Source organism: Tenrec ecaudatus, chromosome 15 (assembly GCF_050624435.1).
Source record: "Tenrec ecaudatus isolate mTenEca1 chromosome 15, mTenEca1.hap1, whole genome shotgun sequence".
Lineage (NCBI taxonomy): Eukaryota > Metazoa > Chordata > Mammalia > Afrosoricida > Tenrecidae > Tenrec > Tenrec ecaudatus.
Window position 1 is genome coordinate 59,951,496 of NC_134544.1, and position 24,056 is coordinate 59,975,551.

The following is a 24,056-nucleotide window of genomic DNA, read 5'->3' on the forward strand; positions in this document are numbered from 1 at the left end:
TTGAAACCCCTCGGGAATGAAGTTTTGCTCTGCACTCTGGAATCACAAGTTGGAGCGAACGCCATAGCAATTTATGACAAATAAAAATCTAGATTGATAGAGAGCCCTTGCGGTGCAATGGGTCAGCTGTGGGGCTGCTAAGCACAAGGTTGACAGTTCGAAATCTCCAACCGCTCCTTGAGAGAAAGGTGAGGCTGTCTGCTCATAGCAAGATTCATAGTCAGAAACCCTGTGTAGATCTACCATTTGCTGAAATCAAAGTGATGGCAGGGAGTTTGGTTTGGGGAAGATGCACACACATAATACTCAATTTAAATAAATGCAATTTTTAAATAGAGTCAAACTTGAGAACACTGTAACCTTTTAAATATGAGTACCTGTCAGCGAAGGAAAACACAAATATTTTCCCACTAAAATGAGCAGCAAAAAGTGGTGAAGCTACAGTCTGTCCAAGACGGATCTCTTACAAGACCTGGAAAAACAAGGTCATCCCGTGAAGCTCCGACTCTCACCAGTTTCAGTGTAGTGTCGCGCTTTTTTTTTTGTCAGTAACTTGTTTTATTCAGTAGTGCTGCTAACCTGTGGACATCTTATCATGTTTCTAAGCCCAATAGCTCCACTTCAATCCTTTTATGGCTACATAAATACTCCTTTTATCAACAATTTATTTAAGCAACATCAATGATGGTAATTTTCATGTTCCTTATAAAGGGCAAACCTACTTTATTTTTTTCAACAGTTTTATCGGCAAGTAATTTACATATCATGTAATTCAATAGTTCAATCATATCAACGAGAATTGAACGATCCCGCCATCTCAATTTTAGATGAATTAGGCGATCACAATCCATTCTAGTTCAAGCCTACTTTAAATCCACTCTAAACCACTGCCACTGAGTCGATTCTGACTCAGAGGGACTCTGAAGGGCAGAGTAGAGAACTGCTCCTTAGGATTTCTGACACTAAATCTTTACGAGAGCCTCATCTTTCTCCTGAGAAGCAACTGGTGGCTTTGAACTGCGTGGACCTTGCTTTAAGCAACCCAGTGCTTAACCTGGGCTCTAGTCTAACCTATTGTAGTTACTGCTATTGTTCGATTTTGCTTTATAATGCTTTTATTTCTACTTGACTCACTAGTAATTCCTTCCTTTTGTTATCCTTTTCTTAGCTTTATGAATTGAATGTTTAAATTAATATTTCTTGCTTAATTATGAAAGCATATAGGATTCAGAATTGTTCCATAATAATGTCGAATCGGCTCTTTAATCTAGATTTTATTGAGGAGATTTTGTTATCTGTCTGTTGGTTATTTGGAAAACATGACTGCAATATTTCTTCCTTTTGGAATCCAATAAAATCATCTCAGTATGCTCATTAGTTTTAACTTGAGGCAATTATCCAAAACAGTCTCTCCCCATCTATGCATGATGCTAATTTAAAAGCATCACAGTTACCTTTACAAAACCCAAATGGAAAAACAAACCAACCAACCCACATGGATTGGGTACTAGCTCTTCAGCTTTCTTGTACCACTTTAAGTCAACCAATTATGACTTCTGTAATGAGTCAAAGCCCTCTTCCAAGACACAGGAGCAATTCATCTGGTTTGTTGTGCTGAAAACAGTCCAATTTGCATACAGCCCACACCACTTGCAGGTAGGCTTGTTTTCCTCACATAATTTCAAAGATAACAGAGACCTTTGTACACTTGGACAAGTAGTCAAGGTGATAAATGAGTAAGTCTCGGGAGTATACTCTCAAACAACAACTTACTTTTCTTTCATTTTTATTTCAAAGGATGAGGAGGCAACTGTATTTTACATCATATGAAGGATTCCATTGAAAATTCTTAAAAGGTCCTTGGCAATATGAATTAAGTGAGTTAGATGGTTTGGTTTGGGCTTAGAGAAAAGACACAATCTAGCATATGGAAGTGAAGGTAGTAAAATCTACAGCTGGGATACAAGACTCATGTGGAGATAAAATTACTCTTGAGAGACTGTATGATGAGGTACTGAACTGTTACCATTGCCCAGCTTTGGGAGGAAAATAGGATTTGGGGGTAAAAAGAAGGGAGACATTCATAATTTGATAAATCTCTATTACAGGAATCCATTCTGTTATGTAAATCTTCTACACTAATATGATCTTGTAATTTTAAGGGAAAAAAATTTTCCTTAATGCCCTTCATGACTTTCAGCAGTAAAAAGCCAACCAAAGAGAAATCCACATCATCTCGTTATTGCTTTCTCAGCCTTCCAGTGTCAGCGAGAGCAGTGGCCACTGCGGCGTGTGTCTGGCTGGGTTCCAACCACCAGTGTTTCAGTCAGCCCAGGGCCAGCGGTGTCCGCCACTCTGGGACTGTCTTTTTGCATCAGCACGTAAGACTGCGCTCTACCACCAAGCAAGCTCCTTCCAGACCGTCCTCCGTACTGTAATGCCAGAAAGACACACCAGCTAAAGTGGTTGGTTTGAGCTTTGCCTTTCGAGCCACATTATATAAAACACCCCACCGCCAGGGAGGCCGTTGTGACGTATGCAAACCCTACACAGGGTTGCCGAGGCTGTAAATGGAATCGTTCTCCACTGGAGTGGCTGGTGGGATAGAACCACAGACCTTGTGGTTAGCGAGCCAGTGCTTACCCAACAGCGCTACCAGGCCTTCACACACACACTCACACACACACACACACGCACACGCACACACACATACACACACACGCATTTAAAATCTTAAACTCAAACTCACTACCATTGAATTGGTGTCAACTCCTGGTGACCCTCTAGGACCGGCTAGAACAGCCCTCGTGAGTTTTTCTGAAACCGTAACTCTTCGTGGGAGTCAGAACACATGCCTTTAAATCTTCTACGATCATAGTTATTGAAGTGAGATGATCCCAACACCGCATATTCACTCTAAAACTTAATTATGGGTTAAAGCGCCTTGTGCCACCGGAACCATGGTAACACAATGGTTCAGCACGTGACTGCGAAGCAAAAGGTTGGTGGTTCAAACCCACTGGCTCTTTTTCAGAGAAAAACATGAGGCAGCCTGCTTCTGTACAGACGACAGCCTCAGAGACCCTTTGGGATAGATCTGTTCTGTCCTATTGGGTCCCCGAAAGTCGGAATCCAGCCAGGGGCTGTAGAATAACTAATCCCATCACCTATACCAGGCTGCTCTATGGCCCTGGAACCAGAATCCTGCAAACTACATCTCCCAGGTTTCCTTGCGGTCTGGCTTCCCAGTCTGTTCTAAGGACGGAAAGTCAGGGGAAGGAGGGAGTTCCCGTTGTCCCCACCTTCTGTTGGTCTCCTTCAGAGAACTCCTTGGGAGTTAGCGTCCAGTTTTTTACTAGTCCACAGACCAGCTGCACCGAACCCATCAGGGGTACACACACACACACACACACACACACACACACACACACACACACACGGTCTCAGCAACAGTACACACACACACACACACACACACACACACACACGTGGTCTGAATACCCAGCAGAGATTCAGGCACATATTTAAGGACTCCTCATTCGAACTCCTCCCCAGTTGCTGTTGAGTTGACCTTGACTCCCAGCCACCGGGTGCGACTGAGCGGATTGTACTTCCTAGGCGGTTCAGTTGCTGATTTTCTTGCAAGTGAGTTAGCCAGGCCTTGCTCCTGACCCAACTGTGGGTGGAGTCAAAAGTCTGATCTTTCAGTCAGAAGCGCAATGTGTTAACCATTTGTGCCACGGGAAGCCTGGTCCAGCCCGCATCCAAATTCCAAACTCACTGCCACTGAATCAGTTCTGACGCATAGCGATTATATAGGTTCCTTGGGTTTCTGAGTTTGTAAATCTTTACAAGAGTAGAAAGCCTCATCTTTCTCCCAAGGAGCTGCTGGTGGGTTCGAACTGCTGAATTTGTGGTTAACAGACAAATCATACCCCACTACACCACCAGGGGTGCTAAACAAACAAACAACAAAGCCAAACTCACTGTCATGGAGTCAGTTGTGACTCATGGCAACCTGATAGCACAGCATAGAATCACCCCTGTGGATTTCCAAGACTGTAACTCTTCATGGGCGTAGAAGGCCTCCTCTCTCCCGCAGAGCAACTGTGGATTTCAAACTGCTGACCTTGTAACCAGCAGCCCAAATGGTACCCCGCTCTACCTTGTCCTTTTTGTTCCTGTAGTGCTAAGGGTGGTCACTGCATGACCCTCGCTCAGCATTTCCAAATCAGTATCTCCACTTTTGTGTACAAAACGTGAGTTGTTTGAAAAATGACTCAAATGGATGCTAATGGACCCAGTTTGCTGTTCTTAGTTGCCATCAAGTCGATTTTAACGACCTCATGTGTTACAGAGCAGATCTGCTGCGTTGAATTTGCTTGGCGTTAATCGTAGCGGAAACGAAACAGATTGTCTTATCTCCTTGGTGGTGCTGCTGGGTGAGTTCTCAGTGGAGGGTAAGGCTACATTCATGTAGATGAAAACACTTAAGATGTAAGGCACAGGGCATCACAGGCAAAGGAGGGTGCTCTGCTGTACTCTGGGGGGTAGAGTTCCAAAGGCTTCCTTGCAACATTTCCCACCACCTTCCTGATAGATATTTCCCTTAGGGACCACGGTCCTCAGCGCAGTGGGAGAAGGAAAGGAGGGGAGCAGGCTTCACGGGAATGGGGATGGAGGGCAGGCATCTCAGGACAGGTCCTCTCTGATCTCGCCTCATCCCATCAATCCAGACTGTCAGCTCATTTCCATCAAAGTGTTTGCAGCTTCTAAGCTTTATTCATTACATTTAAATTTATCACTGTGACATTGATAAATGTCACCTCTCTAGGGTAATCCACTCAAATTTATAAGATGACTTTAGATAGCTTTAAAGATATTGCTGAGTAATAAAATCTTGGTTGTAAAAAATAAAATGAGGAAGTTAATGTCAAGTGATGAAATTTCAGTGTATTTGATGATTCAGGATATTAAAGGACATCATATTAACGACAAAACTATAATAGTTATCGAGGCCTTATTATGCTAGGCATTGTGCCTAGTGCCTTACTTATATTCTTACTACAAAGCACACCATAAAATAGGTCCTACTATTATTATTCTCATTTTCCAAATGAGAAAATTGAGGCACAAAGATGTACAGTAACTGGTTTCAGTTCACACGGATTGCGAAGTAAATGACTTGAGGTCCTGATTGCTAGGTGTGGGTGACACTGAAAGTGTTGAGAAAGACTTGGAAACTCTGGCCCTGACGAGGTAAAAGGTTGGTTAAGCCCAAATTGTATTATTATATGCAGTTGTAATTAGAGATGCGTTTACATGAATTATAAGTTGTGAATGGAATTTGGTTGACATTTTGCATCTTGGATTTTTATTTACTTATTATCTTGTAAAACAATACGATATCACATTAGATAGCTGGGCACAATCCTGAGCAAGTTATTGAACTTCTCTGTAGAGAAGAGATGCAAATAACTCATAAGCGTTAGGGATGATGTAGGGGTTAAAAGGAAGCATAAGAAGAAGCACCCAGTTAAATACCCAAACCACTTGTCATAGTCGATTCTGTGATCTTATGTCCAAAGCACCTCTGGGTGGATTTGAACCACCAGCCTTTGGGTTCACAGCTGAGCACTTGATTGCTGTCATTGGTGGTGATGCTGGTGCTAGTGAGTAGACTCCAACTCATAGCAACGCCATGCGACAGAGTAATATCCACGGGGCTTTCTAGACTGAATGTTTTATGGGAATATTCCTCCCGCAGCACCACTTGCTGGTTTGGTTCAAACTACTAAGCTTCCAGTTAGCAGCGGGTGCCTGACCATGCCCCCACAGGGCTCCTGGAAAGCACCCCGCGCTCCTGTACGTTTGTACAGCAGGGGACAATGACTGGAGAAGGAAGAGCCTTTTTGTCGTTCACTTAAACATCAAAATATTAAAGAAGGGGGACGATTTCTGAAGTAAAACTTTTCTTCTCAATATTATATGTGGATTTCAGAGTAGTTCTACTTAACTATGTAAAAATAATACAACTATAAATTGGATTCCATATATATTAATGATTTGTTAACAAACAAAAAACCTACTGACATCGGATCAATTCCAACTCACAGTGACCCTATCTAGGATTTCTGAGCCCTTGAATCCTTATGGAAGCAGGTTGCCTCAACTTTCTCTGATGGACTGGCTCGTGGGTTTCAACTGCGGACTTTGGGTTAGCAGTTCTGGGCGTAACCAACTGTGGCACCAGCAAAAATTATTTGGAGAGAAGCTGTTAAGACCAACCAGTGAAGCCTGAGAGAAGAGATAACTAGGATGAATATATGGAAGCTTTAAAATAAAATGAATGTAAATCTAATAAACCATTATCTCCAAAGTATACTGCTAAGTGGTAAGAACAAGATGCAGCGTGGTGTGGGTTATCTGTCCAGAGCTATGTCTTAAAAAGTAATGATATAAACTATCTGTTTTGGCATAGTGGTTACAAGTTGGGCTGCAAATTGCAAGATCAGCAGTTCAAATCCACCGGCTGCTCTGCAGGAGAAAGATGAGGCTTTCTACTCCGACTGAAAAGAGTTAGTCTCAGAAACCCAAGGAGGCAGTTTCTGGTCTCTTACGGGTTCCCTCTGAGTGGAAATGGGCTCAATGGCAGTGAGGTTTGTTTTGTTTTCAGTTGCTTTCAAATTCGAAATCTTGCTACCATCCAGTGGGTACAAAACACTGGTGTATTTTGCCTTTAAAATGGAATTGATTGTTTTCATACCGAAAGGAGAACAGATTGGCTATTGTGGTGGAAGGAGATTTCTTCACATGGCTTTTCTATCCATGTCTCTTTAACTCCTACCAAATCAATGAGACTATGCAAGTAGGGCGTGTGTGCCAATAGTAGAGAGGATTGGTCCGTTTTAGTTACCCCCACCCCAGATATAAGTAGGACCCATTTTTGAAGCAGGAGGATAGAGAAACCCTAGGTTCATTGGAAGAACACCCCCCCCCCCCCTCCAGTGCAGTATCTTCAAAGTGGCAGAGGCTAAGATCAGAGACAACAGGCGACACCGGGCAGAGGCTAGGAGACCATGAGCAGAGGAGCAGCACTGAGACCATGAGACGTTGGGCCAGAGGAATAGGCTGTGCTCTTGGTCCACAGAGGCAGAGGCCAAAGGGCCATGCGACTGAGAGGCTGGGATGAGAGACACTTGGCTTCCAGCTGAGGAAGAGGTAGTCTTGTGGATGAACGATTGTTTCCTTACTGTTTTCTAGTCCTGCCTTGTGGTGACCTGTCCACTCCCCCACTGAACCCCCTTCATTAGGAGTATTATCTGTGAAATCTGCAATGAGGTAGAGAACTCAGCCTAAAAGTACACGCCGTGGGAGGAATGGTTGGTACTAGAATACAGTAACTCAATCCTCGAAATAATCCTATCAAGGGACTCATAATAATCATCCTATAAAGGCTAGATGAGGAAATGGAGGCCCAGAGCAATTCAGTAATTGTTGAGGATGAGACAGAAAACGGACCCCTGCTTTTCTTCATTCCCCAGTCTCTTGTGGATGGTGGCAGGGAATTAGCTTGCAGTGGAAAGCGAGGGAGGCTTCAAGTGGAGGCTTGCGTTAGGCCCTCCCCCGGACTCCACGGGCGGCTCATAGCACGCGTGCTCCCAGGCCTTTCAGGGAACCTGACAGCCCACAGGCTACATGACTTTGACCAGCAGCCTGTGTCCAGTGCCGCTGGCACGGCAGCCTGTAGGTTAAAGAAAAGGTACTGGATGCAGGCTAGTGCAGAAAGTTTCATCGCTCGTTAAGATGGGATGACCATAAATTGCACTGTCAAAACACATCACTGGTGTGAGAATGTACCTGACGCCAGGCTTGCATTTTATTTTACACCTGGCCTTTAGGTGTGCCTTCTAGTGCTTCAGGGTGGATACACTTATAGGACAAAGCTAGAGAGTTATCATTCAAAGGCCACTCATTTTCAGGATGAAAAAGTGGGGAGAAGGAAACTTCTAGCAGGTCAGTCAAACGGAACAGACAGGGTCGCCTGGCAGAATCAGTTTGATCTTATCTTTGAGAAGCAGGCACCAGTGTCCTGAACCGAGAAGCCTGCTGCACCGCCTGTGATTTTGGTGAAATGCATGATTAAACAGTCAGCAATCACACCAAAACGGTTGCACATTCCTTCCTGGTGACGCTGCGACATGAGTAGTTGTGTTCCACACTATCAGTCACTTTGGTCTTTCTCTCCCTCCCTGCCTCCCGCGCGATGAGAAGAGTCCCGCTCTTGCCCTCCTATTGCCGTGTCGCACGTACTGTTGTGTAGAACAGACTGTCATACAACCCGATGACCCAAGTTAGCCTTCAATTTCGCCTCTTTCTAGAGGCTCAGAATGTACATTAGAATCGAGTGCACTTTGTGTTTGATTCAGTCTTGGAGGGGCACTAATGGGTAAGTGCTTGAGTACTAACCAAATGGTTGGCAGTTCTGGTCTACTTTGGAAGGAAGTTCTGGAGTTTTTTCAGGAAGATCCTACCACGGACCCCTGTGGAGCACCGTGCGCTGCTCGGCCACATGTGGTGCCGCCGGGAGTCCCAATCGAGTTTGGAGAGTGTAGGTCCGTTTGTGTCAATCTTTGTGTAATTATTCGATACTTTGGATCACATGTTATTCAATTTTTTAAAAAGTTAACAGCTATTAGGACAATCTATAGGTACAAGATCTTTATGCATTTTTATCATGTTTAACAGAATAAACTCTAAGACAATTATATGAAAATCTGGCCCTGCACATAGCTCATGGATCCAAAATGTCAAGATATTAAACACTTTTAAATAAACAAGTGTTAAGTGCAAAAAAGAGTTTAAAAAAGGAACAAATGTGCTACATTTCTTAATTCAGGGTTATTAAATCAAGGGCAGGAGCAGCGTTGTAGGTTTTGTGGTGGGTTGGTAACCACAAGGTCCACAGTTTGAATCTACCAGCTGCTCTGTGGTAGAAAGATGAGGCTCTCTGCTCCCAGAAAGACGTCCAGACACAGGAACCCCCGGGGGCAGTTCTACTGTGACCAACAGGTCAGAATGGGTTGGAATCAACATGATGGCCGTCAGCTTGTGACCCGAGGACAGAAGGGGAGCTCGGCTCTCTCCCTTTCTCCGCCTCTGTCTGAGGGCGGCCACCTTCTATTCTTGCCATGTCGCATCATGGGACTTTCTGGAGGAAGGGATCCCTAGCCAAGAAACAATGATAGCATCGTCCCATTCGAAAGTGGATTCTAATGGAGTATACTCACCTACAACTGCAAGTGGAGACATTGGAGAATAGTCAAGCTGGGTCTATAAGGATTTGCCCATGTGAGGGTACACATATTTACCCAGGCTGACTAGCATGCTACCATAGCGAGTTCACTCGCCTTTGACCAGCTTAAACATTTCACTGTGATCTGATCAGTTGAGCATGTGCTAGAAAACTGCTGGTTTCTTCCTTTGTTTTTATGCTTCGATATTAAAGATGGACTCATTTCCAAGTATGTAATATTTGGGGGGAGGAGCAGCTAGACAGACAGACAGAAAGAAAAGGAAGTTTTGTTACCTGGATCCCAATAGACAGGCATCTGTTTTTCTTGAAGTGGTCCTTCTTTCTGTCCTCTGTCGTGACGGTGGCTATGGTGGTCGTGGTGGTGACGGTGGCAGTGTTATTGCCCATATGCTGACTGGCCGGCCCGTGGATCTGTGCATTTGCTGCTTCAATAGCGGCGGTGAGAGCCTTCATACTGTCCAGGCTCTCCGTGGAATTGCTGAGTCCAGACTGGCTGATGATGTCTCCTCGCTGGCCCTGTCCATCCATGTAGGCATCCTGGGCAGATTCTGTGCTACTCTGGGCTGTGATAGAAATGAAAGGTTTCGTGGTAGTTCTAGGTGGGACTGGAGGTGGAGTCTTCTTATATGTTGTAATGCAAGATGACACTGGAAGACAGTGAAAACAAGGACACTGTCATTTTGGTGTGGGCCGCCATTGACATTCAGGATGGCGGGCCACATGGCACAATAAGGCACTTAACACTCAAATGAAGCCACTGACAGATGAAGTGGAATTCCTGCAACGGAGAAGACGTGGGCCTCCTGTGAGGAGGCCACAGGCGGTTGCTAAGTAAATGCAGGGGCTGGATGTTCGACACGACTCGCTGGTCCAGGGAGAAAGTCTTGGAGACTCTATAGAGGATAGCTTAGTCTCACGGTAAGCTGAAGTTGATGGCAATGGGATGAGGCGACCCACCACAAAATTAAGGGCCCACAGACAGAGAACAACCCCCTCTGGACTAGAGGTTTCTGGACTGGACTATGAATCAACCTAAAAATACATGATTAGCCATCTGTGGAAATCTAATACATGCACAAACATGGCTTCTCAGAAACACGTGAAATAGAGCTAAGGTTCAATAAGATATCCCAGTAAAGGATGATTCTGGTGGTTGGTAATACACAACAAAAAAGAAGAAGAAGAAGAAGCGAAAGCAAAGAGTTGGGAATGTATCCGCGCTTGTTCTAACAGCAAGTAGGAGGTACCTGGGGACAATGTGGCCAGAGGCCAGGACACAGCGTAGTCGCTAAGAGAACCTGTGGGACTGCTCGTTCTCTTCTCTTCTCTTCTCTTCTCTCTCTCTCTCTCTCTCTCTCTCTCTCTCTCTCTCTCTCTCTCTCTGTCTCTCTCTCTCTCTCTCTTCATCAGCCTGCTTTTCTCTCTTACTCCCTTTTCTGGGTAGGTGCTCCCTACGTGCATTTTATTGTTGTAAAAATGTAGCTCACACAGCATTTGCCGATTCCACACTTTTGGCACACAATTTCGTGAGAGCAAGGACGTGCTGGTCACGTTGCTGCTCTCATCACCAGTATCCTTCCGCCAAATTTCACATGGACTTTTGACCTGAAACTTCTGTTTCTTTGTGAACAGCACTACCCACTGAGAGGGAATGTGAAAATCAATGTCCTTTCTGCTTTGTCAGTCAGGCTTCGCGTGGTGGGAGGAGCCCGTTGCTCTCTGGAGGACTTTCTGTTGTGCTGGATGGGGGGAAGGGGGGCGCGGCAGGGGGGTTAGGAGGGGCTAGGGGAGGGGGGCCGCAGTTGCAGCTGAAGGGTGTGTGCAGCCTGGTAGCCCCTCTCTCCGTCCATCAGATTATAACACGGGGCAACTGGGAAGAAATGCTACTCATTTGCTCTCCATTTGAAGTGCAAGAAATTAAAGCTCAAAGAGGTATTAACTTTCCAAGTAGGAACTGCTACCAGTAAAAGATGACTCCCTAACCAGTACGCTAGTGACCTTCTGGTCTAATCTTCCCGAAGAACAAGTCAAACTACAGAAGGACTTTTTGCACTTAGAGTTGGCATCACGGTTGTTACTTCCAATTCTCTTCACTGGGCCTCTTCATCCCAATTTGCCGCCTTTGGTGCAAGCTGCCACTCAGGCCGCCTTGCTGAATTAGTATTGAAGACCTCCCCTGCAGCCATGAAAGAGAAACATGTGGTAGGAGAGTCATGAGCAATAAACAAACATAGTCTACTGTGCTGCCCTGCCACGCCTTGCCCTGCGATTTGGAGGGACTTTCTTCGCAGAGAGACGGAAGAGTCCATCCTGTCCCTCACAACAGCTTAAAAATGAGTCGAGAGCTCTTTGTATATTTTTACAAACAAGTGAAATCATCGTTATCTAAATAATACCCTTCGCAATGTTTCGATTTTACTTCAGAGCCACATGCACGTACGGAACGAGCCACATACTGCGCCCCAGCCCCAGTTTGCTGATGCTAGAAATCAGTCCCAACTCACAGCGACCCTGCAGGACGGAGTACAACTGCCCGGTGGGTTTCCCAGATGATGGGAAACCTCATCTTTCTCCTGACGCGATGCTTAGATATTCTCGGGGGTCACAAAAAATTATAATACTAGAGAGACTCTAGAGGGGGGCATATATAAATAGCATAAATGTAGTCACCTCTCCATTACCTAGGCGAGGTGGTTGCCAGATTTCCTGATCCGAGGACAACTTTCCTTCTAACCCCATAGCATGAAACACATCTTAACATCTGAACAGAGTTCAGCAGCAAGCTGGCAGCTGCTCAGTTTTTCACGAAGAGGCCAAAGAGGTTATGCTAATCGTCAAGGTCTTCAGGGTCAGCAAGGGACAGAGTCAGGTGCAGCACCACCTTCCTGCCATCCAGCAGGAAGCTCCTTCCACAAGACCACAGGTAAGCCCCTGGGTGACTCCCTCCGCTTACAAATAAACAGGTACAGTGTGGATGCTTTCTCTCACTCGGTTTAGTTTCATGCATCTTAAACAACTAGAAGAGATCCACCAGAATAGGCAAATTATCAACAAGATCCTTAATGCCAAGTGTAAGCAAAATTTGGTTAAAGAAAATGAAAACCTAGCTAGAACGGTACATTGGCAGGGAGTTGTGCTGACCAAACACCTGCCTCCTGAGCATTCCTCAACTGAATTACGACCTCTCATTTCCCTAATAAGCGCCATAATTGTGAGCATGGTACATATGTAAGTCCTGGGTGGCTATTATAATGCATTATGGGACCCAGGGTTGCCGGAGGGATGTTGGTGTCACAACAGGGGAAAGGGATGGCGGATGGAAGCCTGTCTGACTTCGGCCATGTGGCGATGGGATTTGGGAACTTGAGGAGGCTGGCTGTGACCCGCAGGCTGTTGTTTTAAGCATGCAACAATGTGGATTAATGCAAAGCATGGGGATTCCCGAACACGCCTTGTGTGCATGGGGAACATGAACCTAGACTGAACAGCGGTCATTTGAACGGAACAAGAGAATGCTGTATGTTTTAAAATCAAGACCGGTTGCATCAAGATCGTATTATCATTATTATTTTGGCATACGAATTCACTCAGCATACTGAGCAACGAATCCAAGAAGCTGGACTTCGGTAAAGGAGAACGTGGCATGAGGATCGGAGGAAGGCTTAGTACCAACTTGTGATGTGCAGCTGACACAGCCTTGCTTGCTGAAATGAAGGAGGACTTGAGGCACTTGCTGATGGAAACCCAGTGTACCGCAGTGTTCAATTCAATGTAAACAAAAGTGTGACAGAGCAGCCGGAAGTTGTCAAGGCTTTGAGCACGAGCGACCCTCCGTACAGCAGAGGAAGCATTGTGTACTCCTGAACCAGCGCCAAAAAAATAGCCATTGTTGCAGCCACTGCGCTAACCCATCTTCTAAAGGGCCTTCCTCTTGTCCACCGACCTGACATTGCATTTGGGGAAACCTGCTCCCTAAGACCTCTTTCCAGCTCCCAAGCAGATGATCCCTGTCCCCGGGGACTGCACAGAGGCATCGACTCTGATGTTTTGGTTTTTGGTCCCTCCTGATAACATACCTGAAGTCTGTGAGACAAGGTCTCTCCCTCCTCACTTCTACAGAGATTCGGGGCTTAACTTCTTCCAAGCCAGGTTTGCTCAGTGTTCTGCCAGTCTATGGGACTTTCAAGATTCTTCTCCAACACTTCCTTTGTCCTTATTCATGGTTCAGCGTTCACATGCGTGTTAGATACCCTGACGTGGCTCTGGAGACCTTTAGTCCTCAAAGGGACATCTTGCTCTTTAACAATTTAAAGAGGCCCTTGTACAGCAGATTTGTCCAATGTAACACATCATTTGACTTTTATTTTAAATTGCTGCTTCCATGAGTGAGCATTTGTTTGTGGATTCCAGTGAAATGGAGTCCTGGAGACCTTCAACCTTTTCTCGGTTTCTCACGATGTGATTAATTGGTCCAGTGGTTAGGGTCCCCCTCACCCCCAACCTGTAATCTGTGCTGGGGCTGTAGTGTTTGATCTTCATAGTAAATGCTTTATGTTCGCTTTGCTTTCAGCAAGCAAGGCTTAACGAGGGAACGACTCTCCCTGCCGTGCCAACGCTGCGCTCCTTGACTTACAGCTAACCTGCTTGTGTGTGTGTGTGGGGGGGGGGGTTCTTGGCTCAGCACAGACCCCGGCAAACACCCTTCTGATTTTGAACCACACAGTATTCCCTGGTTCTGTTCAAACAACTGTCCGTTGGTCTCTTAGGACTTGTTCAGGAACGAAGTGTCCTAGAATTCCCATTCTTTATAGTATTGTCCATCCTTTGTTATTATCCACATAGTTGGAGGCCTTTTGCAAAGACAATATCCATATGCTCTTAGCAGTCATACCTCTCACTCCATAGCCTTCTGTGAATCACAGCTGCGTCTCTGGCAGTTCTCCGTTGAGACACTGTTCCAACCACTTAAAAACTATTTTCAGCAAAATTTTACTTCTGTGTATAATTACTGATATTCAGTGACCTTCACAGTGTGATGAATCACCTTTCTTTACACGTGGCACAAATATGATCTCATCTGGCTGAGCACATCAGGGGCTGCGTGTTTGTTGAAAGCTTTCCACTGGTACCGTCTCCATTCCTGGAGCCTTGCTCTTCTGCAAGGCCTTCGGTGCAGCTTGGCACATCTTCCTTCCACGGCCTCCACGCTTGAGCGTATGATATTTTCTGAAATGGCTGGACACTGGCCAATTCTTTTTTTATATATAGTGACCCTTTCCCCATATTCTTTGGATGCTTCTTTCATCATTCAATTAATTTCCCCATAAAATCCTTCGCTATTTCAACTTGAGCCTCGCATTTTTCTTCAGTTGTTTCAGGTGGAGACATATCAAGCCTACTCTTCCCTTTTGGTTTTCCAGGTCTTTGCACTTTTTATTACAACACTTATGATAGGAATAAAATGATAATACTATGCTTTGTCCTCTTATCCCCCTGAAATTGTCTGGTCAGTCCCTTTACTTCATTCTTTTGCCATTCACTTCAGCTACACTACGCTTGAAAGTAAGTTTCAAGCGTCTTTTCTGACACCCATCTTTATATTCTCTTTTTCTGTCTTCTAAATGTCCTTTTGGTTTGTGTATCTCTTTCATGTCACCCCCAAACTCCTTTAGTCTTTGGTTATTGGGCTGGTCTGGTTTTCCATCATGGGAACAGCCAGCATCCTCAGTAGTCTGAGAGTAAGGCCAGCCCATATGTGATCTAACACAATGCAGCAAGAAGTTGTGGGAAGATTAGGGTGGATCACAGCCCCTTACTCAGGTCACAGCCTGATAATGTCTACTTGGGCGTGTGGCCAACTTCACATATATAAACAGACCTGGTGGAGAACTCTCTTCCCTTTCCTGCCTTCTTCCTGTTGGCCTGGCCCCTGCAGCTGGGGTCCTGTCATATTGCTGCTGGCTTTGGATTCATTCCACGGAGCCTCCGCCAGCCTCCTGGCTGGTTCATCTTCTTCCTTCCAGGTTCTGTGGCCCCAGCAGCTGCATCAGTCAGGAAGGATCCAGGTTAGCATCTGACCCGGGGACTGGCGTGACTGCTTCTGAAGCTGTGTGGCCACTCTTTATATAAATTTCTTTCTCATATAAATATAAGAATCACTGGTTTTGCGTCTCTAGAAAACCCAACCTAACACAGTTCTTATTATTCAACACATCCATATTATCCTTGCAATATCTAAATCCTGGCAGACGACACTCAGTCATATTTTGACTCTTGTAGACATGTTTTAATTTTCTTCATCTTTACCTTGAACTTGCATATGAACAACTGATAGTCTATTCCCCAGTGTGCCTCAGGTCTTTTTTTTTACGGATAGCATTTAGCTTCACCCTCATCATTCACCACCATCTTTCCACAGATGTAGTTAATTGGCTTCCTATGTGTTCCTAAGGTCCACATTTACACTTAGCCATAGTGGTGCAATGGTTGTGCATTGGGCTGCTAACCTCAAGGTCAGCAGTTCAAAACCACCAGCAGCTCAGGGGGAGAAAGATGAGATTTTCTAATCCTATAAGGAGTTACAGTATCTGAAACCCACAGGGGCAGTTCTACCTGGTCCTAGAAGGTCACTGTGAGTCTGAATTTATTTGATAGCGGTGAGTTTGGTTTTATTTTTCTGGTTTATTGGGTTTTAAAAAAAGTACTTGCAATGGTTAAGCTCTTTTTCTTGGAAAATTCTGTCACACAACCTCCGGTGTCACATCTATCACCAAACTCATCTTTTCCACCTGCTGGTCCTTCTTCAGTTGCAACTTTTGCTTTCCTGTCACCGGTAGCTATCAAGGCATCTTGAGTGTAGGTTTGATCAATTGCAAACCGCAGCAGTTGGCTAAAATCTTCAATTTCTTCATCTTTGGCATTAGTGTTTGGTGCGTAACTTTGAGTAATAGTCATGTTAGCTAGTCTTCTTTAGAGGTATATGGACATTCTCCTATCACCGACAGTCTTGTATGTGAGGATGGAGCTTGAAAGTTTGTTGTTGTTTTTTTTTAGTAATGAACGTGACGCTCTTCTTCTTCGATCTGTCATTGCCAGCACAGTAGACCATATGATTCTCTAACAAAATGCTTCCTATCAGCCAATTCCAGCTCACTGTTAGCGAGCATACCAATTTTCTACATGCCATTTCATTTTGACAACTTCTCACATTCGTACTGTGTTCATTTCATGCTCCAGTTATTAATGGCTGTTTGTAGCTGATTCTTCTTATTTTGCATCATGCCAAACCAGCAAATGAAGGTCCCCAAGCCGTGGCTTCATCTACTCTACTTTGAGGGGATAGCTCTTCCCCAAGTTGTATCTTGTTGCCCTCCATCCTGAGGGCTCATCCTCGGGCACAAGGATCAGACAATGATCCACTACGATTCAAAAGGTAGCTAGTTTGTTTGCTTTTTATAAGTCGATTGTCTTTTCCTTATTTCTACTCTGTCTTGGTCTGGAAGCGCCACTCACACCTGTCTACCACGGGTGACCTTGCTGAGATTTGAAATAGCGGCGGCAAAGCCAACAGCACCGCAAGAACACACAAGCCACTACAGGGCAACAAAGCGGACAGATGAATATAGGGATCTAGTGACACAAGATTGTGTTATTGCTTCTCCAAAGAGAAGCCTCTATGATGGGAACATCCCCCCCCACCCCAAAGAAAAAACAACAAACTAGATCCTTAGCACATTCAACCCACTCATGTGTCAAAGAGATGAAAAATACATCCCATCATCAAGTGTATGATCTCTTAATTATTGAGTATGTATGGTCAGCTGCCCTTGGCTTCCTCTTTCAGTGGATAGTCAAAGCTGGAGAGTGTAGCCAAACAGCATCATTTCACGGGCTACAGTTATAGTAAAATACACAGACCTAATGTGGAAGGAGTGAAGGGTAGCGGGGTAGCACATTATTTCCAGTATCATGACAAAAATTGGGACATAAACCTTTTGACTATGAGGTTCTTGTACTGCCAGGGGCTAACTATACTTTGGAGCCATCTGGTGGCTTTTGTTAAGAGCTCTGGTGGTCTAGTGGTTATACACTGGCCTGCCATCCACAAGGTCAGCAGTTCAAAACCAGCAGCGGCTCCACAAGAGAAACACAGGGCTTTCTATTCCCAATAACAGTTATAGTCCTGGAAACTCTCAGGGGCAGTTCTACCCTGTCCTAGAGGGTCACTGTGAGTAGGTATCTATACATCTGGCAGTGAGTAAATGAGGTGAGTTTTGTTAGCTAATCTTAACTATTGACAATGATAACTCTGGGTATTGGGATAAATGGAGCCTTCCATGACAAAATACTAACAACATCTAAGGAGAATACTGGGGATTTGGCTTCCCCAACAAAGTGGCCCAACTTTGAATCCTACAGAAATCAGAATTTGAGCTTGTCCCATTTGAATATGGAAGCCAATAGAGAACAGGAACCATTTGACATGATACAACATCCAAGAGGTTTTAGTGTGTGTGTGTGTGTGTGTGTGTGTTTCCTGCAGTGTAAATGTGCGGTAGTTACATAATCTGTTGCCAACTTGAGACCATTAAGAGTGAAGACGTGAAGGTTAGTCTGCCAATCAGGTCATAGCTTGATGACCTTATTTGGAGGCACTAAGGCAGCAGTTCTCAACCTGTGGGTTGTGACCTTCACAGGGGTCACCTAAGGCCATTAGAAGACACATTATGATTCATAATAGTAGCAAAATTACAGTTATGAAGTAGCAATGAAATAATTTTAAGGTTGGGGTTCACCACAACATGAGGAACTGTATTAAGGGGTCATGACATTAGGGAGGTTGAGAAACACTGCTCTAAGGAGATAAATAGCTCATTGGAGGAAGGATAGAGAGACACTCCATGTGAGACATTCCTGTTGACAAGACAAATGGAGCTACGCTAGAACCCTGGAGCGGAAGGAACCACATGGAGACCTCTGCCAATGCTGAGATGCTTCCACTGCCACTGGATCCACAAGACATTCCACCCACTGGCCTGTGATCTTCCTGCATTCAGCATCATTGCATGTGTTGCGTGAGTCTGAAGAGGAATTTGCAGATTGCTACCGGACATATGGGCTAATATCAGACTTATGATCTTGATCTGGACTTTTCTTAATATACAATTACTCTTTGATATGAAGTTCTTTCTTATACATATTTGGGTGCTCCTAATTTTGTTTCTCTAGTCTACCCAGACTAACACAAAATGTTAGCATGATTTTGTTGGAATTTTCACCAAATTGGAATTTAAAAGGAATTCAAATATTTTAGATGATTTCTTGAAGGAGGGGGAAGGGATCACAACTCACACCTCTCAAATCTCCTTCCTTCATTTCCAATTCTTTGTAATCTAAGACTGTTCCAGAAATTCATAGGAATAAACTCTTTAATTTTTTACCCTTTAACTTCATTCATTCTTAGCTTTGTAACCTAAGCCTTAAACTGCTGTTTCAGTCTGGCCACTCCGCAGGGTGCTGTCAAAATTCTGCGCTCACAATGCAGCACAAATGAGTCATATCTGCTCATAAGTCGCGGTGCCCAGAGGTATGTGGAAGAGAGATGTCCAGGGAGGGTGAAATACATATTAATTATCCTTTCTAGTCAAAAGAGAAAGAGAAAATGAATCACATATGTCTGACTGAATCTGCGTAGGAGCAACACTTTCAAGAAGATTGGCTAAAAAATTCCCAAATGGCCCACCAGCAGATGGAAATCTGCTGAACATTATGTCATCCCCCTCGGCGCTGGGTCACATCGCACCCCTACGGACTCTAGATGCGGTTTCTGAGGCGGTACGTCTTCACAGAAGCAGATAGTCTCAATTTTCTTTCAGAGAACAGCTGGTGGGTTTGAACCACTGACCTTGCAGTTCATCATCAAACACCCAACAGCACCACGAGGGCTCCTTTTACTAGCCCTTAGGGAAATATTAATCAAAAGCACAATGCTGTATTATGTCACTGGCAAGTTTGTGAAGAGCCCTGGGCCCTTATTCACGGCTGGAGGGAATGCAGACTGCTATCAACACTGCGAAGAACCGTTTCATGTTTCCTAAAAAGGTTGAAATAGGATGACCATAGGACTCTACAATCCCAATCCTAGGGCGACAGCCAGAAGAGGTGAAGGTAGTGGTGCAAACAGAAATGTGTTCATTGAAGCTCTTTTCACAACAGCCCAAAAGCAGAAGCACTCAAAAAGTCCATCAACCGACGAATGGATAAGCAGAATGTGTTATTATCCAGAAAATGGAAGATTATTCAGCTAAAAAGAGAAAAGAACTTCTAATGCAGGCCCACACACAAACGAACCCCCTCCACATGAAATATGCTGAGTGAAAGAAGTCAGTTGCAAAGAGACCAAGACAACTTGATTCAATTCTATAAAATGTACCCACTCCTTACTTATCCACCTGGTTGAGTTCTAAAAACAAGGTCAGTATCACAAAATTACAAAACTGGTATTAGGAAAATGAGCACATCGGATCACAAAATGCAGCATGACTACATCATGACATAACTGCCAGACGACATGATAGTGTAACTTCCAAACCAATGAGAGTCATAGCCCAGTGGAAATAGCACACGATCTTAACCACCATAGCCAGTTCTACTCTTGCCTAGGTGCTCTGTATTAATTACTGCCCGATGTGTATCATATATATATATATATATATATATATAGAGAGAGAGAGAGAGAGATACATATTCCAGAACTGTTTTATTTGGAGCTACTACGGATATCCTATCATTCCATAGTTCAATCACATCAAGTAGTATTATATAAATGCTACCACAATCTGTTTCAAAACGTTTTCTTCCTTCTTGAACTCACTGATATCAGCTTCTCCTTTACCCCTCCTCCCCGACTGTACCCCCCGGAACCCTCATTCTACTCGTGGTCTCTGTAGGTTCATCAATCATTGGTATTTTTTACTATTGTTGTAAATGCAAATGAGGAGTAAGTATAAAGCAAACATACGGAAACCGAGGATTAGTAATGGTTACTGTGGGCACAGACTGTCTTAAGATGAACTTTGAGAAAGGAGTATGTGTCCAAGGCTGAACACAGAGATGCCGGCACTACATTTTCTGAATGCAAAGAAGCTGGAACAGAACTCTGTCTGGGGCTGCGGAGTGACAGAGTGCATTTATGGGACCAAATTTCTTTCTCCAACTAAGACAGGACCACTGTATTCGAGGGGTTCAGGCTAGGCCTGTGGGAAAGAGCTGGTGGCTCAAGCCTGGAATGCTGAGGCACTGGATGGTCTGACCTTCAACTTAGATAAAGCCAACACTTTCTCTCCCGTTCCCTAGGAAACTACTGAAACACAGCCTTCTGCAGGTGTTCAGTGATACTCCCAAGTTGTGGCTTTATGTTCCCCTCTAGACAGACTATAGACAAATTGACTGAAATATTATTGCTTCTCTGTTTGCCTTCAAAGACATTGTCCACAAACCCTTTGTGTGAGACCTTGTTGCGGAATGCAGGCTACGGGACCAGCACTATATCTAAGCCTGCCTTGAGGAAAGTTCTGGACCTTGGAGTCTCTTTTGCTCGGGGGAGCCCCCTACACTCCCACGTTGTCTTCTCTTTTATCTCTGCTTTTTCTTTCTCAATTGCAACCTTGATCTTCTCAACCCTGGTTCGATTTCTCACAGGGAAAGGGAGATGTCTCCTGTGGGGGGCGGGGGGCACATTATGTCAATGATGGTGGTAATCGTGGCGCAGCATGAAAATGCAATCAATATCACTGAATCATAATTGTGGAAGCTGGTTGATAGACATGCCAAACAACACACACTCACAACATTGGCGAATGTTTAGGTATGTAAATCTTTCCTATGATACATTTTAAAACATTAGAAATGCAAATGCCTCTTTTATCAAGTGGAACTTGAAAAAAAAAAGATGTTGCATTTGAATCACGATTGTTGTTTTTTTCCCCCCTGGTGTGTTCATTTGTTCATTTAAACTTAAATGCTTCCTTCCTCCCCCCCCTTCTCTGGATCCTGATGTACCCACTAGCCTGGCTGAAAGATGGCTGACAGGCTTTCATCCATATCATGTATATTCTGACTCTCGTTTTCCAGAATCTACAAGAAGGGAGGGCCAGATTTCAATGACATCATTTTCTTTCAGATGACACGTCAGAGGACAGAAATATAAGGCGCTGGTATTTACATTTGCATTAAGAAATTCTGGAGAAAACAAATGAGGTTTAGCTTTTGACTGACTCTTAAGTATCCTCTAGATTCGCATAGAAAAAGAGACTGCTTAGAAGCCTCAGAAAGATACGGCAGGGGTGTCCCTCCCCATCCCGTGCTGACTTTTTCCGGAAAACTCCGAGGCTCTGCTTCCCCTGTGGCTCTCCTACACGATTGAGAGCACACAGATGTCAGGTGGCCACAAAACAGACATGAGATTAAACTCACTTCTTGGATGGTCATATTGTAAAAGTATTGCTGCCTACGCTAAGGAGGCCTGGTGGCATAGAGTAAGTGCTTGGCTGGTAGTCTGGACACCTCCGCCCCCCGCCCCCCTATCCGCACCCCACCCCAAGCCCTCTGTGAGAGAATCTGCTTCCAGAACCGCCCGCCGGTATTGCTTCCCTCCATCACGTCAAACATCGATTGAATGGCCCTTCCCAACTCATGCAGCTAATCGGTCAGATAAGAACAAAACGAGTTTTTAAAGATGATTTAGCAGTTTCTGGTTACTGCCTTTTAGAAATGCTTTCAAATCGGAGAGAACAAGCACATTGATAGACAAACAACAACAAGAAAGCAACCTGAACCCATTGCCCAGGGTTAATTCCGAGTCACGGCAACACTACCGGAACTAATAGCGTTGGCCAAAAGATTTCCAAGCTTGGAATCTTTACGGAAGCAGCCCATCACATTTCTTCTGTGCCATGGTTGATGGTTTCAAAACACTGACCCTTTGGGTCAGCAGCTGAGTGCTTAACCACTGTGTCACTAGACCTTTTAACCAAGGCACACTGTGGATAGAAAAATGCTCACTGCCAATGAGTTGATGCCAACTCAAAATGCTCCCATAGGACAGGCTAGTTCTGCCCCATGGGTTGCTGAGGCTGTAGCGGTTTAGAGAAGTGAAAAGCCTCATCTTTCTCCTGAGGAGTAGCTGGTGGTTTTGAACTGCTGACCTTGCAGATTGCAGCTCAACGCGTAACCACTGTGCTGCTAGGACTCCTAACAACTAGCAAAGGCATAAGGAACTATACATAAGAAACATCCTGCCTACGACAACAAAAGAGCTCCATCCCATGTACCTAAATTGTAGAGCATTCAGACAGCATCTTTGTGATATAGTTTTGTAATGGTGGCTGTTGTTTATGTTGTTTGGTGCTGTCGAGTTAGTTCTGACTCCTCATGACCCTGTGCACAACATAACAAAACCCTGCCTGATGCGTCCTGCACCATCCTTATCATTGGTTTTAGGGTTGAGGCCATTGTTGCAGCCCTGTGTCTATCATGTCAAGGCCCTTCCTCTTTTTGACTGCCCTTCTACTTTACTAAGCACGATGCCCTTCTCCTGGGACTGATCTCTCCTGACAAGATGTCCAAAGTACGTGAATTGAATCACAAAGCAAGGTGTGATTTGATCAGTTTTCGAAGATGTAAGTACCTTCTAGGCTGAACACATGGCCCAAGTGACCCAGGATTCGCTTGGGCTGTATCAAATGTTCTGATCAGGGAGCTGAAAATCACCAGAGAGAGATGAGGCTGCCTTAGTTCACTATCTAGTTTCTGTTTCGGGTAAAGTTCTTCAAACGTGGGTGATTTGATCCAGTGGACATAGAGTTGATGTGCTTTCAAAGGAAAGTTACTTATTAAAAAGCTTTTAAAGCTTCTTTTGTGTCGTTTTAACTTCTCCTTGGGAGAAAGATGGGTCTTTCTATTCCTGTAAACAGCTACCGTCTCAGCAACCCACAGAGGAAGTTCTACCCTGTCAATGTTGGCATTGCCTGGATGGCAGTGTGTTTGGATTTTGGTTATGGGGCTCAAGGGAGATTACGGATTTGTGTGTTGGTGAGAAAAGCTGCCCTCCAACTAAAGAAGACTAGGAAGAAATGCCTGGAGATCTACTTCTGAGAAGCAGCCAATGAAACCCTTGGATCACAACAGACTATTGTCTGATATTCTGCTGGAAGGTGAGTCCCCAAGGTTGGAAGGCACTCAAAATCTACAGCAGTCACAACCAATGACTCACACCTGCAACCATTGTGAAGATGTTGCAGGACTGAGCAATGTGTGGTCTAGCTGTACAGAGTGTCACCATGAGTTAGTGACTGCAGTACGACACCTGGCGCAGTGGATGAGAGTGATATTTTTGTCATCCTGGACACTGCTTGTACAGAAGGAATTACAGGGTGTTCAGAGGAGAGGGAAAAAAAACCTTTTTTCATGAGCATGCTTTAAGGAGACGGGATGCTTACATTAAAAGAAGAAATACAAAGAGTTGTTAATGATCAGAAGGGCAACTACTTAGACGATGGAGTGGACTTGTTCCATCAGCTCAGTAAGACACAAAAACAAAGTCTTTAGTAGTCAGTGGGCAACAGACGGACTATAGATAGGCACCTTAGTGGGTACTCAGTGGATATTCTATCTTAACTGCTTGCCTCGAAGTTGATTCCGACTGATGGCGACCCCTTGTGTGTCAGAGTGGATCTAGGCT

The 24,056-nt window shown here is 44.6% G+C and overlaps 1 protein-coding gene across 1 annotated transcript in view; it reads right to left on the bottom strand.

The window, feature by feature from the left end:
- The window catches only part of DLGAP1 (DLG associated protein 1), a 394,837-nt gene that overhangs the window by 50,086 nt on the left and 320,695 nt on the right, over nt 1-24,056 (bottom strand). The window contains 1 exon segment of the mRNA XM_075532913.1: nt 9,590-9,963. Coding sequence (XP_075389028.1) covers nt 9,590-9,963 — 374 coding nt within the window.